We start from the raw sequence: 15,582 nt of genomic DNA, 5'->3' as shown, positions 1-15,582 counted from the left end.
GTGAGGTCAGACTCTGCTCTGCTCCCGGAGACTCAACAGCTCTGCTCTCTGGAGCAGAGACACCATGATGGACGGAGGCTAGAATCTTCCCGGTAAGCACACCTTGGGGTGCTTACACACATCATTAGAAATGGGCTAGTCCAGGTGCGAGAATTAGTCTGTAAGGGTTAGAGTTCATGGGCCAAGCAGTTCTTAAATGAATACAGTTTGTGTGTTGTTATTTCGGGCATGAGCTAGCCAAGCGGCCAGGGTGTTGGGGACGCAGCCCTGCCGCAGCTCTTATTTCAACAAGCTACTATCAGGAGACTACAGCAGGATTCCCCCACTTTGCTATAACCCCCGGCCAGTAGCCCCCCAGATACTATCAGGAAGACTACAGCAGGATTTCCCCACTTTGCTAGAACCCCTCAGCCTGCAGCCCACCACAGTAAGTACTTTGCTCTATTATTTTCTTTGTTCTGCAACTAATAAAGCCTCCTGTAAGCACATTCATAGTGGAACATGGTATTTGTGCACACCTAAATCTGTGTTCCCGGACCACATTACTCATATTTGGCTGCAGAATAAACTATCCCCAACTCCTTCTGAGGTGAAGGCTGTGGTTCTCTGTCAACAGTGGGGACTGGCTGAAATTACTGCTGCTCCACTGACCATGAAAACATCAGTTGGTACAGCAACACAAGAGAGAAGTCTGGGTGTTGCAAATAGCTCTAGACCAGCCAGCCCAACAGTGTTTGGTTTGCCTGGGAGAAATGGTTGTTCCTACATTCAAAAAATCTCCAGAAATGAGCGCTGTTTGCAGTGTAGGAAAGCTGGGAACAACTTGGATGTTAATCATCCAGCAAAAGGAAGAAAGAAATCTTGGTGCATGCTAGAATAACCCCTGCTGCACTAGAGGGAGAGTGGGTGGAATGATCATGTTCACATATGCGAGAATAAATGTCATTTTCAGGGAAATTAAAGTCGGAAACCAGGCACTGTGGCATGCTTCATAAACCCGAGCAGTGGAGAGGTGGAGGCAAGAGTTCAAGGTCAGCCTAGATTATAGAGACCTTGATTCACAAAAACAGTCAAAGAAAAATGGGGAAGAGGTGGTTGGGGAAAAGGAGGTTGTGGGAGGAGGAGGGAAACAGCTATGACATCTGCTGTTGAGAACACTCACATTGTTGTAAGAACACACACACACACACACACACGAAGTGGAGGGGCAGGCAGAAACAGGTGTCATAGTCCCTTCAGCCAATCACTGCTACAGGGTTCTCCCTCAGATGTTTTTTGGGCACTGGGAACCCAGCCCACAGCGTTAGGGGGTCTAATGTGTGCAAGTCCTCTTTCTTCAGCCTCTCTCTAGGTAGAGTTCCAGGTTTGGCCTCAAACATTAACCGACAACTAACGGGAGGGGGGGTGGTGAAGGAGGGGTGGTGCACGGGTGGGGATGTTGGAGTCACGGCTGTCTTTTTAGCAGCCTGGCGCTCACTTCAGCTCTTTGGTTTCTAATCCTCAACGATCCACACGTGGGTGGCTCTGCCTTTGGGTTAGAGAAAACCTTGAGGTTAAGCACGTGCCCGCACCGCCTACCGCTGGTCAGAAAATCAGAACTGGTCTTACCCAAACGCCAAGTCCAGCCCGGAAACCCAACAGGCTCTGTTTAAAGCAGAGGCCAAATCCAGCTAGGAACAGGGTGTCCAAAGAACACCTACACACCCACACCGACACGTTCCCAGCCCTCGGCTTCCGGGATTGGACTGGGTATTTTTACCCAGGGAGAAGGTTGAGAGTGAGATCTGCCCGTGGAACACCAGCTGCTCCTGGCACCTCCTACACGCGGGGGGCGGGGTCACGCTCTGTCCGAGCTGTGGAAAACCAGAACTCCCTCTGCTGAAACTATCTGATCGGACACTTTTACATCTCAGGGAGAATTGTTTATTGAGACCGACAGTACTCAAGATAGCCTGCTTTGCCTGAGCAAGCTATTAAGAGAAATAAACCAGTTTATAAGTAAACAAAAGAGCGACCACATATCTCTCAAGCCCTGCGTGTACCCTCTCGTACAGCGGTATGGACTTCACCAAAGCCCAGAGCCCACTCCTGTAAAAGCCCCGACAGGCTCCCTCCCCTTCTCACAACTTCCTTCTGGTGGGGCAAGTCTCTGACCCTTGCTGCCGTGCTAATCCAGGCAGGTTCATCTGCTGAGGTCAGATTTTGGTCTCTTTCCTGCCTTTTGCTCCTTTATTCTTTGTTCCTAAATCAAACAGAAGAACTGAAGCCAGAGGGGACACAGAAGAACAGTAGAAGGGCAGCTGTATTAAAGGCAATCCCCTCTCCCGGGTCCCCGTTGGAGCGCACCTGCTCTTCTGCACTTCCGGGTGTCCTAGACTGGGAACCACCCAGGCCGGTCACAGGAGCTTAGCCAGGAGCCGCCTCAGGTCAGCTCTGCACCTCCCTGGCTCCATCCCGTCCAGACTTAACTCTGAGGATTTCCCACATGGCACAGACACTCTTGTCACCAGAGGGCGACAGACTACATATTCTGAGAAGCCACACTTAAGTCTATGTGTCTGTGTGCGGGAGGGGTTGTGGGTGTGAGTGTGTGTGTGTGTGACATTATGTGTGTGGAAGTCATTGACAATAGGACAGCTTCTGGGAGCTGATTTCCCCCTCCAGCAGGTGGGTTATAGGATGAAACTCAGGGCAGCAGGCTTGGCAGCAAGCACGTTTACCTGCTGCGTCACCTCAGGTGCCCACATTAATTTTTAAAAAGGGTATGTCTTTGTTGTTTTTTTTTTATTAATTACTTTTAAATTTTTTTCTTTCGTTATTTCTTCTCTCTCTCTCTCTCTCTCTCTCTCTCTCTCTCTCTCTCTCTCTCTCTCTCTCTCTCTCTCTCTCTCTCTCTCTTAGTTTTTCAAGACAGGGTTTCTCTGTATAACAGCCCTAGCTGTCCTGTAACTAACTCTGTTGACCAGGCTGGCCTCGAATTTACAGAGATCTGCCTACCTCTGACTCTCAAGTGCTGGGATTAAAGGCGTAAAGGCGTGCACTACCACTACCCAGCTATAAATTTTTTACTTTCATTTTATATGCATAGGTATTTGCCATGGGTGTTGGGTCCCCTGGAACTGCAGTTACAGACAGTCCCCTGGAAGAGCAGTCAATGCTCCTAACCTTTGAGCCATCTCTTCAGCCCCTGTCTTTGTTCTTTTTTTTTTTTTAATTATTTATTTATTTATTATGTATACAATATTCTGTCTGTGTGTATGTCTGCAGGCCAGAAGAGGGCACCAGACCTCATTCCAGATGGTTGTGAGCCACCATGTGGTTGCTGGGAATTGAACTCAGGACCTTTGGAAGAGCAGGCAATGCTCTTAACCACTGAGCCATCTCTCCAGCCCCTCTTTTTTTTTTTTTTTAAATTTATCTTGTCTTAAAATTCCTAATCCAATTCAGAAAAAAAAATTTAAGATTATTTTTGTTTCCTGCAAATAGTGTTTAGCCTGGGTCGGTGTGCACCACACGCATGCCTTCAGAGTCAAGAAGAGGGCAGAGCATCTCCTGGAACTGGAGCTGCAGATGCCTGTGAACTCTGTGAGTCCTAGAATCAGGGGCCCTGAGTCCTCTGAGAGAACAGCAAGTGGTCCTAATCACCAAACCATCTCTCTAGCCATTCAGAAACATTTTAAAACTTAATATGTAAAGTAACTTGTTCTTGCTCATTATACATTATAAGATTCTTGAAAAACACTCCTAGTCCAGCACCTAGAATTCCAATGAGGCCTCTTTGGGCTCTGGAATTTGGCCACTTAAAAAACAAACAGCTGGGCGGTGGTGGTGCACAACTTTAGTTCTAGCACTTGGGAGACAGAGGCAGGTGGATCTCTGAATTTGTGGCCAGCCTGGTCTACAGGGAGAGTTCCAGAACAACCAGGGGTACACTGAGGAAACCCTGTTTTGAAAACAAGACAAAACAAAACAACTAACTCTCCAAAGTATATTAAACACACACACACACACACACACAAGATAATGATTACCAATGCCTTAGTCATTGGAAACTGACTTGTTTTGAACAATTTGGATAAGAAAAGTCAGCTCAGGGCTGGAGAGATGGCTCAGAGGTTAAGAGCACTGACTGCTCTTCTAGAGGTCCTGAGTTCAATTCCCAGCAACCACATGGTGACTCACAGCCATCTGTAATGAGATCTGGTGCCCTCTTCTGGCATGTAAGCATACATGAAAGAAATGTTATATACATAATAAATAAATAAGTCTTTAAAAAAAAAAAAAGAAAAAGGAAAAGTCAGCCCAAACTGTTTGGGTTGCCTAGCAGGAATTGCTGCCTTCAAGGCAGGCCCAAGTCTGATTTTGCTATAGGACTTCTCAGAGTCTTCCAAGCCCCATGGTAACATGTCCATTATCTGTAATTTGAGTCCATCAGAGTTGATATGATTGATTGCTGTAGTTAGGTCCTATATTGTGAGGCATTCAGCCACATATCTAAGCATAGATGATCATTAGGATAAACTATGCTGTGACAGAAAATATGCTGTTATAATAAATTGGCCATTATATCTATGAACTTGCCATATTTTGACATTGCTAATATTGATAGCAACATAGTAATACAGTTGGTTGGAGTCCCTTAATTCTTGATTTTTCTTAGAAGGAAGTTCTGTTGCTCTCAGCCCCAGGCGTCTTAATCTAAAACAGAAATGCCCTAGGCTGCGCACGGTGGCCCACGCCTGCAGTCCCAGCATCTGGAAGGCGAAGGCAAGAAAACTGTCAGGGGCTCAGGGTGGCCCCATCTACATGGTGAGCTATAGACAAAGATATATCGTGAGACTAGAATACAACTGCTTCAAAAGGGGGATGGGGCAGTGAGACGACTCAATGGGTAAAGACACTTGGTGAGCAAGCCTGACACCCACCCAAATTCAAGTCCCAGATCCCAGGCAAAAGTGGAAGAAAAGAACCAACTCCACAAACTTATCCTCTGACCTCAACCCACGGGCCATAGCAGGTGCATACACACATACAGACACAAACATACAGCACACATTGGTAAGAACAATCAATTGATTACATAGGCTGTTAAGGTTGCTCAGTGGGCTGTCATGCAAGCCTAATGACCTGGGTTCGGTCCCCAGAACTGCTACTGGGAGGACAGAACTGATTCTAGAGAGTTGTCCTCTGGCATCTGCACCATGGCACGGGCATTCGCTATGTGTGTGTGTGCTGGGATTCCAGGCAGGTGCCCCCATGCCTGGGTTCTTAGACACTTTTTAATTTCAGCTAAAGTAGGCTGCCCACATCGCCTCTCTAGCTCAGCTGAGTGTGTCTAGACAACCGTGTGTTCATAACATTTCTAAACAAAAAGAGGCAGAGGTGGCAGTGAGCAGGAGAGGAGTTAGGTGATGGGTGAGCGGCGGATGAAAGCCTCTGAATGCTAACGAACACATGTTCCGATCCAACTGCTCTCATGGGAACACTCCAAAACTAGTGTCCTTAGAGAGGGATTGCTAGCAACCAGCCCCACACAGGCCAGTGGCCACAGGCCAGACCAAACAGGAGATCCAGGCCCCAGAAAGCTTGCAGCTGTGGAGAAGTGGCCATTCACACTGAAGTGAGACTTCCCAGTGGTCTGGCTGCTTTGGGGTCACCATACACCAGGAAGTAGCCCCTCCCCCATGCTCTGTAATGGGAACTCTGGTAGCTCCTATTTGGGCCTGCCATTGGTGCCTATCTGGGAGAAAGAGACATTTATCCACATATCCCTGGAAAAGTTCGTGCAATATGATTGGGGTTCAGGGTTCTGAGGCCGTCCCCACTTCAGCCTTCTCTGTTTGCCCCCCCCTAAAGGCGATGCAGGGGACCACCTTTACCTTTAAGCACGGCAGGCCAGCCACGGGGCTGACTGCGGTGATATCAATGGGGCTCCATGCTGTCTCCATCCTGACCTTAGTTTGCTCACCTGGAAAAGAGGGACATTATGAACTGACTGGCCCCGGGCACAGACGTTATAGGTCTCTATGTGTGCCAGTACCAAGCCTTCTGTGAACACCACGTTCTGCTGGTGCTACACTCTTCTCAAGCTGGGGACCAATGCGTGTTAGACAGCTGCTCGTCAGCTCAGTCCAGGCTGGAGATAGGGGTGGCCGAGACCTGGGGCTGCTCCGAACCCAAAGTCAAACTTCCTCTCATCCCTGGAGCTGGCACGTGTTCACTCAAGTTCTGAATCTTATTTTCCACGTAATGGCTGAAGACAAAGAATGAAAATAAACTCAACCCTACAACTGAGGGTCACCTCTTGGCTGTTCTTTGATATTCGAGGACTAAGCAATGGGGCTGATTGCAGAGGGGGAGATTTGAAGCCAGAATGAGAAGGAGAAATGTGGCTGGGCTGTGGTGGTGCATGTCTTTAATCCTAACACTTGGGAAGTAGAAGCAGGTGGATCTCTGCGAGTTCCAGACCAGCCTGAAACTACATAGTGAGTTCCAGATAGTCAGGAGTAAAGCAGAGAGAGCCTCTCAAAACAAAAGAGAATCAAAAAACAAAACAAAGAAAGAAAGAAAGAAAGGAAGGAAGGAAGGAAGGAAGGAAGGAAGAAAGAAAGGAAAGAAGGAAGGAAGGAAGGAAGGAAGGAAGGAAGGAAGGAAGGAAGAAAGGAAAGAAGGAAGGAAGGAAGGAAGNAGGAAGGAAGAAAGAAAGGAAAGAAGGAAGGAAGGAAGGAAGGAAGGAAGGAAGGAAGGAAGGAAGAAAGGAAAGAAGGAAGGAAGGAAGGAAGGAAGGAAGGAAGGAAGGAAGGAAGGAAGGAAGGAAGGAAGGAAGGAAGGAAGACTGTCTGAAGTGACACTAGCCCACTAGAGCACATGACTCTGGCTAGTGCCTTGCCCTTCTCCCCCATTCCCTCTACCTTGCTAACAACCCTTAGTTACATTCCTCAAGCTAGCCCCAAGGTCTATTCTCTTATTTGGCCACTTCCTCCTTCTGAGGTCCAGCTGACAAAGTATTGAAGTCCAGCATCAAAGCCCCTAATTTAATTTGGCTTACCTAATTAACATGCCCAATTAAAATGAAGCACCTCATCCTGGCCTGGGATTTCCCCTTGTACCTTCATAAACTGCCGTTTTCCTATGTGCCATGTCTGTCTCCTCTATATCTGGAGGCAATCCCTTGTCCTCTGGGACAAATACCCCTGCCCCCTTTTCCTTGTTCCCTTCCCCTTCTCCCTTGTTCTCTTTGTCTCTTATTCCCTGCTCTCTGTTCCTCTGGGGCAAATAAATCTTCTGTGTGCTGAGAACTTGGTCTTGGGGGTCCTGAGCCGATACCGTTCCTTTCAATGTCCACTGTGGGCTGTTCTAAAACTGCGGCCAAGTTTACATTTGGAGGTGAGGTAGGGTACAGGGTCGTGGGATGGCAGTTACACCAGTGTCTGAGGTCTTAAAGCCTACAGTCTCTTAGCAGACTCCCCAAAAAGAGGAGAGAAGGGAAATGGCCAATCCTCTGAGGCTGGGGGACACCCCATCTGTCAAATGTGTGGGATTAAAGCAGGATAGAAAGATAGAGAAAATTAAAGGGACATTGAAAAAAAGGGTGAGCCCCTCGGGCTGGAATCTGACAAAAAACTTTTCACAGCTTGTCAGAATTATTGAATAAATAATGTTTACTATGAGAGTGGTCATGAGCCGGTAGTGGTGGCGCACGCCGGTAGGATTTGCTGAAGGAGGCAGAGGCAGGAGGATCACGAGAGTGGTCACGGACATAAGAGACAATATTTTTAGAAAAAAAATTTATTCACTGGGCGGTGGTGTTGTATGCCTTTAATCCCAACACTCAGGAGGCAGGTTCGAGTTCGAGGCCAGCCTGGTCTACAGAGCAAGTTCCAGGACAGAGAAACCCTGTCTGAAAAAAAAATGTATTCATGTATTTTATGTATCTGTCTTCATGCACACCAGAAGAAGGAGTCTGATCCCCTTACAGGTGGTTGTGAGCCACCATGTGGGTGCTGAGAATTGAACTCAGGACCTTTGGAATAGCAGTCAAATGCTCTTAACCACTGAACCATGTCTCCAGCCCCAATAATATAACTTTTATATAGAGATTTTATGTTTCAAATAAGGATGTTAAATTGCAGCAACTTCGTGATTCACTGGTGTATAGGCCTTCCTCACCTCCCTTCCTGTGAATGCACAATTTTTAAGCATCTCATTGGAAACCCCATCCACAGAAAAGGCATGTCTTAACCCCCTTGAGTAACCTTTGTGACTCGTGGTGTTTTTGTCTTGTTTTAGTTTCAAATAACACTGACTGGGCACACAATCTCTCTCTCTTTTTGTCTCTCTCTCTCTCTCTCTCTCTCTCTCTCTCTCTCTCTCTCTCACACACACACACACACACACACACACACACAGAGAGCTGAGGATAACCTTGACCTCCCGACCTTGGGCCTCCATGGTGACCCATATAGGTCTATCTTATTTGATTGCAATCCTATCCAAGAAACCTGGAGGGCTATCCTATAATCCCAACTGGGAAAAGGAGGCAAGAGAGGAAGGAGTCTCCTAGCAACCATTGGGAACGCAGCCTGAGAGCCGCTGAAATCTCTATCTGACTACAGCTAAGACACCGAAGCACAGCTTTCTTGCGGAGCCTGTGCCTATGCTTGGGCATGTCTCATCCTTTTCCTCAGCCCCTTTCTATCAACTCCTGTTCTGAAGCTGCACCCACGTCTAAGAGTCTACAAGGCTGACTGATTAGCACGGCTATGATTGTGGCGATCTGGGGTATTGCCGACCTGCAGCCAAGTTATCTTGGGCTATCTTTCGCCCATCTCTGCGTCTGACCTAACAATATTGTATGATAGGTCATTTTTGTGGGGTAATAGCCTCAGGTTATGAGGGACTGAGTCAGGCAGTACCAGGCAATAGCCACTAGCCATAAAGAATAGTTTAGCACTGGCCGATGGATCTGCTCCACCCATGGAAACAATAATGCCTGGGTATAGAAAACAACCCACCCTGCTTCCAGTCAAACTAAAAATTAGCTGTACTGTCTGGAAGCTGCCCATGTATGTATACACACCTGTCCCACAGCGCCTCTAAGTGTGCTCAGCCTTCATCCTGCAGAAGGACTAAGGCTTCTCAATGTTCCAATAAAGCAGTCTCAGCCTGTTGAGAACCAATCCGCCTGCTTCTCTGCCTCATTTTTCTTATGTCTGGTATCGAGACCTGGGACTCTTTTAGGGTCCTCTGGGCAGAGTCCTCCTTCTCCCTTCCTTGGGGTCATTCCTACAGCAGCATGCATCCCTACATAAGGCTCCTCACTATATAGGCTAAACAGCCACCAGGTCAACCTGACACCTTTGGTCTTTTGTGGCCTCTGCCTCCATCAGTAGTGCCTTCAATTAATGCTTGCTGGCTTCCAGCCACACTGGTAGGAGAGAGCATATCCTAAAGAGAGATACTTATACCCGTTACAGGCATAGATCAGGGTCTGGAGGATACCTACTGCGATTTCCATGTCTTTTCCATGAGGGTGGTTGATTGACCACACAAACTTTTGTGTGACATGTCCTGATCCAATCTTGACTTTGTCGGTTCAGTCCACCAAGCAAGGAGTCTTATGGTGGGAGACAAAAACCTAAAAAAAAAAAAAATCTTTGCTTTAAGCTGCCAGGCTTTTGTCTCAGGTCAGGAGGGTGAGGAAGAAGTCGGCTGTCTTGGAAGCTGGCCACATTTATTCCCTGGCCATGGCCCTCTCCCTAGCTGCCTGCCTAATGAGGAGCCGGTCACACTCCCAGTCTCTGACTTCTCAGTGTGTCTGCTGCGTGCGTGTGTTTCCTCCCCTCTAATAAACACCGTTGTAAACTGTTGATTCTATCTGCAGTGTTTGAGATTTCCTGCCTTTTAATTCTTTAGCTGCAAGAGAAAACAAACCCAATTAAGATCCCTAGACTAAGACAGGCAGTGGTGGCGCACCCCTTTAATCCCAGCACTCGGGAGGCAGAGGCAGGCGAATCTCAGTAAGTTTGAGGCCAGCCTGGTCTACAAGAACTAGTTCCAGGACAGGCTGCAAAGCTACAGAGAAGCCTTGTGTCAAACAAACAAACAAACAACCCTAGACTACATCAGACCACCCACCCAGTGGTCCTTATGGAGGTATTTTCTCAATTAAGATTCTGTTTTCCCAGCTTTGTCTCTAGCTGGTGTCAAGTTGACACAGAACTAGCCAGCACAGGGTGTTTGCATAGGCTATTCCTTCGCCTACCTATCCTACCCAGAGCCCATACGTTCCTGGAAAGTCTGGATCCAGCAACCAGGCCCAGAGGGCTGCCATGAAGGTCTAGCCCAGCCTGAGGTCTAGGCCTAACCCAGCCCACTTGAACTGTAGGCTGCCTTTTCACACTGGCCTTGAGTGCAGCTGCTGTGCAGTTTCAGAATTTGGTACTAAAAATACTCCATGGCCTAGCCGGGCCAACAAGGGATCTAGCCATGTGTGGGTGGGGTTACTTAGAGCTGTGATGGAGGCTCACTTACAGGTAGGTCCAGTACACTCAAATCCTGAGAAAAGGTGGCCCTCTGATGGACAGGAGGGACCTCTGGGAGTGGGGACATTGTCATCACCTCCCTGGCTCTTCACAGGACCTCCAGGATAAGTGGCCATGTGGGACACTTCTATCATTTTAGCTACTTGGGAGTCAGGGGAGACAGGGATTGAGTTTGAATCCAGTAGTTTTGAGGGTAGCCCTGGCAAATAGTGCCCAACACTGTTTCACTAGTGTCTCTAGGTCCCTAGGACCCGGGGTTTACAGAGCTTGTCCTCACCAGTGACTCTCCAGGTAGAGTTTACCAAATTGGCCAGAGGTGTCTGCTTCAAGCAGACCAAGGAGGCAGGCCTGGAACCTGCCTCTGCCTCCTGAGTGCGGGATTAAAGGCGTGTGATTTTTGCTAGGCATGGTGTCACACACATTTAAGTTCTTCTGGGTGGACTTGCTAAGGGGGATATAGTAATTCTGTGCTTTAAGTTTTATTTAAATAAAATGAAATAATTATTATTTTGGTTTTCTGAGGTAGGATTTTGTCGTGTAGCTCAGGTATCATGACCTAGAACTCACTATTCTGACTCCAGTTTCTCAGTGCTGAGATTTTAGGACCATTTGATAACTTTATATTCATCTATTTAGAGATAGGGTTTCACTATGCAAGCCTGGCTTGCTTAGAACTCTCTATGTTAACAAGACTGGTCTTGACCACAGAGATCTGCACTAACGTCACTGTTTCCCACAGTGGCTATTGGAATATAAATCCCCACAAACCCACAGGCAGATCTTTTCATACCTTGACAGCACTTGTCAATGTTTTGTTTATGTAACCTTCTACTGAGCACAGGGATCTTTTAGAAGTGACAATTAAATGTCACCTTCTCATCTAGGCTTCCCGAGTCACCTTATTTACCACGGAGGTCCATCTGGTATTATTTTCCAAGGTGCTGTTCTAGACAGCACTAGGTTGCTATAGTATTGAACCGGCTGGACCATGATGGAGAGTGTCTTTGTTGCCTACAGGATCCCCAGCGTTTATCAAAATATCCAACACACAGTAGGTCCTCAATAAATGGTTGGTTCATGACGTTTTTCTCTCCTACCAAAATTTCAAGTCGCTCTCCCTTCTGCTTTTTGACTCCAGCCTGGCTCAGAAGCCTGGGCTATGTCCTCCCTACAGCACACACTCAGGAAGATCACGACAGGAGTCCGCACACCTTAGCTGGACTCAACTTGTTAGGGTCCTGTGGGTGAAATGGGCCTGGGTTCTCAGAAGCTAACGGGGGCGTCACCAGCCAGCCGGAGGTCTGCCTGCGGTGGTCCAGCATCTCCCGCAGCCCCTAGCGGGTCTCTTTGCGCCTCTTTTCATAGCCCCGCCCCCATGGCGATCTCGTGGGTCCTTGCTATTGGTCCATCTTTAGATGCTGTCAAGCGACCATTTCTGACTGGCCGCAAAACCTCTCACGCCTCTACCGTAGCCACAACAACCGCCATGTGCTCTACCGTGGGACTTCCTCATTGGCTAGCAGCCTCGCTGCACCTGGCCTTCCCGCTTCCTCTTCCCATTGGCTGCCCAGGCCGAGGCTCGGCCCTGCCGACGCCGATTGGCTAGCGTGGGGCGAGGCGGGGCTTGGGGCGGGTTAAGAGCGCGGCGTCGGTGGCGCGCGCGCCTGGCATTTTCGATGGCCGGGCAGGGGCTGGCGGCGGGCTTCTTGCAGGTGCCCGCGGTGACGCGCGCCTACACCACGGCCTGCGTCCTGACCACCGCCGCAGTGGTGAGCGGGCCGACTGGGCGGGCGTGGCGGCGCCATGGTTACAGTCCCTGGCCGGCCCGAGGGGGTTAGGGAGGTCGCCGGTTTCTGGCGTCTTACACGCTCCCCGTCCCACAGCAGCTGGAACTCCTCAGCCCCTTCCAGCTCTACTTCAACCCGCACCTGGTGTTCCGGAAGTTCCAGGTGAGGTGGCCCCCGACCCTGGCACCTGTCAGCCAGGCCCTGGCCCTCCAGCCCCGCGCCTCACCGCCACCCCACCTCTTCGCAGGTCTGGAGGCTCATCACAACATTCCTCTTCTTCGGGCCCCTGGGATTCGGCTTCTTCTTCAACATGCTCTTCGTGTATCCTGGGCCACGGGGGTGGGGTAGTGAGGTCGGGTTTGGGGGGGGTGGGAGGGGACGACAACGACGGTGTGCTGTACTAGGAGCGGGGAAACTGAGGCCCAGTCAACGTGGCACTTCCTATACCAGTGCTGCAGGTTCCGCTACTGCCGCATGCTGGAGGAGGGCTCCTTCCGCGGTCGCAAGGCCGACTTCGTCTTCATGTTTCTCTTTGGTGGTGTTCTTATGACTGTATCCTTCCCGTAGTATCAGTATTATTGGGCCTCTGTCTAGCCTGCCGTGTCCCTAGGGTCTGACATGAAGTGCTCAGGCCGGGAGGGACAAACATTCAGGACCTAGCAACCATGTAGCCTAGATGCCCTAGCTAGACCTTCAGTGCCCCTGCAGAGCACAACAGGGACTAGGACAGACTGGTAGAATACTGAGGCTCTGAAACATGAAGAGCCAGAAGAAACCTGCAGAAGCCTGATGGAGATGGGTACCCAGAGCCACAGACAGGAAGTTCTGCTCGATATGGAATAGACCAGGGATATGAGGAAACCCCTTTAAAAAGCCAGAGAAGCACTATGGGCAGCAGACCGCCCCAGGTTGCCTTGACACTGGCCCAGCTGCTGGGATTCCTGGGCAGCCTCTTTTTCCTGGGACAGGCCCTCATGGCCATGCTGGTCTATGTATGGAGCCGGCGCAGCCCTCAGGTGAGGGTCAACTTCTTCGGCTTACTCAACTTCCAGGCGCCATTCCTGCCCTGGGCCCTCATGGGCTTCTCCATGCTGCTGGGCAACTCCGTCCTCACAGACCTGCTAGGTGAGCCTGTCCACCCTTCCCACTCACCTCAAGTCAGCTGCTCCCATACACACATCCCGTCCCCCTGCACCTGACCTCTCTCTTGTGCACCTCCCAATTTCCTCTTCCTGTCCTAACTCCTGTTCTGTTCTTAATGCCCCTCAAACAGTCCAGCTGGCCCACAGGATTTGCATCTGTGGTTGACCCACAGACACCAGAGTTGGTCCTGTCTGGGGGTGGTTACAGTTTCTGCTTCCTAGCTCCTATTCCCCCAGTGTTCTTAGGCCCCTAGTCCCTCCCCAGGTACCATCCATTTTGGGGTCCCTTCATACCTTTCAAAGCCAGTTCTGATCTTACCCTGAACTAGCAGATAACAGGGCTATACTGGGCTGTGAAAGATGGCTTTTGCCAGCCTTTGGCTCTCTTGTAGGGATTGTTGTGGGCCACATCTACTACTTCCTAGAAGATGTCTTTCCCAACCAGCCTGGAGGCAAGAGACTGCTGCTGACTCCAGGCTTCCTGTGAGTGTCGGACAACTGCTTTCCCTCCCACAGGTGGCAATCTACCCACCCACCAGGGAACTTGTGTTTACTGCAGCTCAGTATAGTTGTCCCCTCCCCGCAGGAAACTACTACTAGACGACCCTCAAGAGGACCCCAATTACCTGCCCCTTCCAGAAGAGCAACCAGAGCCCTAACTGCAGCCCCTGGAGCAGTAAACCCACTTAGCAGCGTGAGGCTTCTGTCAGGGCTACCTTCTACAGCCAAGCAACCCATCTAGGCTGGGCCCACCAACAGGCTTGGGAGCTCAGCCAGCAACACCCTACACTCCTGTGTCACCTATCTCTCTGCTCAACTTGTAGGTGGTAGGACATGGGGCCCAGGCCCAGAGAGGGTGAAGACTGTCTGCAGATGCCCAGCAGAGCTCCGGACTAACTACAGACCCACAGGTCCCATCCTCATGCTGCCAGTGCCTTGATGGAGCACCAGGAACAAGTCTTAAACACCCAGGATCATGCCCAGTCTCCAGGTATCCTGCCTGGGGTGTCTGTAGGCTGATGTCCATTCTCCTAGCCTCTCTGTCCTCATTTAAAGCAAGCAAGTCTTCACGTTCTTCTCTGGCTGGTGACCCAGCAGAGAACAAGTTTGGTCCTTTGCCACTCTAGTGAGCCCAGGACCTGGAGCTCCATTGTAGCAGCACCCTGTGTAGAGCAGAGGTAGTTCTGAGATGTTCTGTTTACTGAAGGCCTGCGAGTCCTTCCTACCCTCACCTCCTCTCAAATGAGGGTGTCGATGTGGCCAGTTTTCCTTGTGCTCCATTGGGGCTTACTCCTGGATACCCAAGAGCATGGGAATTCCCCAAACCACTCTTTGTTATTTCTATGGTAACAAAAATGTTTTCTATCAAGTCTGACTCAAGTTTGTAGTGAAACCTGGTGGGGCCGAAGTTGTGTTGCTGTGTGGGGTGTAGGTGCTTAAAGCAGGCAGGGTCTAGGGTGTGGGGAGAGGAACAGAACACTCCCTAGGAGCACCTGCTGAGAGGGTAACAGCAGACCCTACTACTGTAGCTGGGTGCCGGGATCACTGTCTTCAATCACAACTTGTATGCCCAGTTTGCCAAGCAGAGCCTGGCTTACTGCAGACCCATACGTCACCTTAATGGATTCTATGTCCATTCTATACCATACCACAAACCATGGACAAAGGGAATGAGTAGCTTATCAAAAGCACAGCTTGGGGTAGGGGTAGAGGGCTGTACCTCTTCTCCACATACTGCCAACTCTGAAGGATGGCACACAGCTGCTGGCTATTTCCCTACTCCTCGTAACAGGTGGGAAAGGAGAAGCTGGTCCAGGCCACAATGGAGATGGGTTACTAGAACTCTGATATAGAAGACTTCTTGTTTGCGTACTAGTGATGTCATGCCCAGGCACTGCCCATGCATGACCAAGTCCTCTAGAAGGGACTCTAGAGCAGTAAGGTCTCCCTAGCTGGCAGCAGCCTGTCTGGATGCACCAGGACCAAGGCCAGCAAAGGCACGTGACACATTTCTGTCAACCTCTACAAAGACTTGCTGAGCACAGAGTGTCACAGGGAAGCTGGAAGGCCCAAGAAGGAACTGAGTGGGCTCTGCTTTGGTGTCCTTAT

General features: G+C 49.8%; 1 protein-coding gene and 1 long non-coding RNA gene across 4 annotated transcripts; one reads left to right on the top strand and one right to left on the bottom strand.

Moving 5' to 3' along the window:
* Positions 1-2,356: 2,356 nt before the first annotated feature.
* Positions 2,357-9,638, bottom strand: LOC126502314 (uncharacterized). The gene is made up of 3 exons (XR_007591892.1): positions 9,506-9,638; positions 5,880-5,968; positions 2,357-2,470 (listed from the first exon to the last, which is right to left on the bottom strand). It is a non-coding gene; the product is annotated as an uncharacterized lncRNA (long non-coding RNA).
* Positions 9,639-12,173: 2,535 nt separating this feature from the next.
* Positions 12,174-14,848, top strand: Derl3 (derlin 3). Of its 3 annotated transcripts, none has more exons than XM_050140643.1 (8): positions 12,174-12,313; positions 12,428-12,493; positions 12,579-12,652; positions 12,790-12,883; positions 13,261-13,456; positions 13,866-13,956; positions 14,060-14,167; positions 14,298-14,848. In XM_050140643.1, exons 1-7 carry the CDS (start codon positions 12,221-12,223, stop codon positions 14,130-14,132), a joined length of 687 nt encoding a protein of 228 aa, XP_049996600.1. In that variant the 5' UTR covers positions 12,174-12,220; the 3' UTR covers positions 14,133-14,167; positions 14,298-14,848. The 3 variants fall into 3 exon arrangements, with proteins under 3 accessions (XP_049996600.1, XP_049996614.1, XP_049996610.1); XM_050140653.1 differs by having other exon boundaries at positions 12,203-12,313; positions 12,431-12,493; XM_050140657.1 differs by lacking the exon at positions 14,060-14,167.
* The last annotated feature ends 734 nt before the right edge of the window (positions 14,849-15,582 follow it).

This window comes from Alexandromys fortis, unplaced genomic scaffold (genome assembly GCF_014885135.2).
Source record: "Alexandromys fortis isolate MF-2015 unplaced genomic scaffold, M_Fortis_MF-2015_v1.1 scaffold_9, whole genome shotgun sequence".
NCBI classification, from domain to species: Eukaryota; Metazoa; Chordata; class Mammalia; order Rodentia; family Cricetidae; genus Alexandromys; species Alexandromys fortis.
This window is presented reverse-complemented; position numbering and strand designations above follow the sequence as displayed.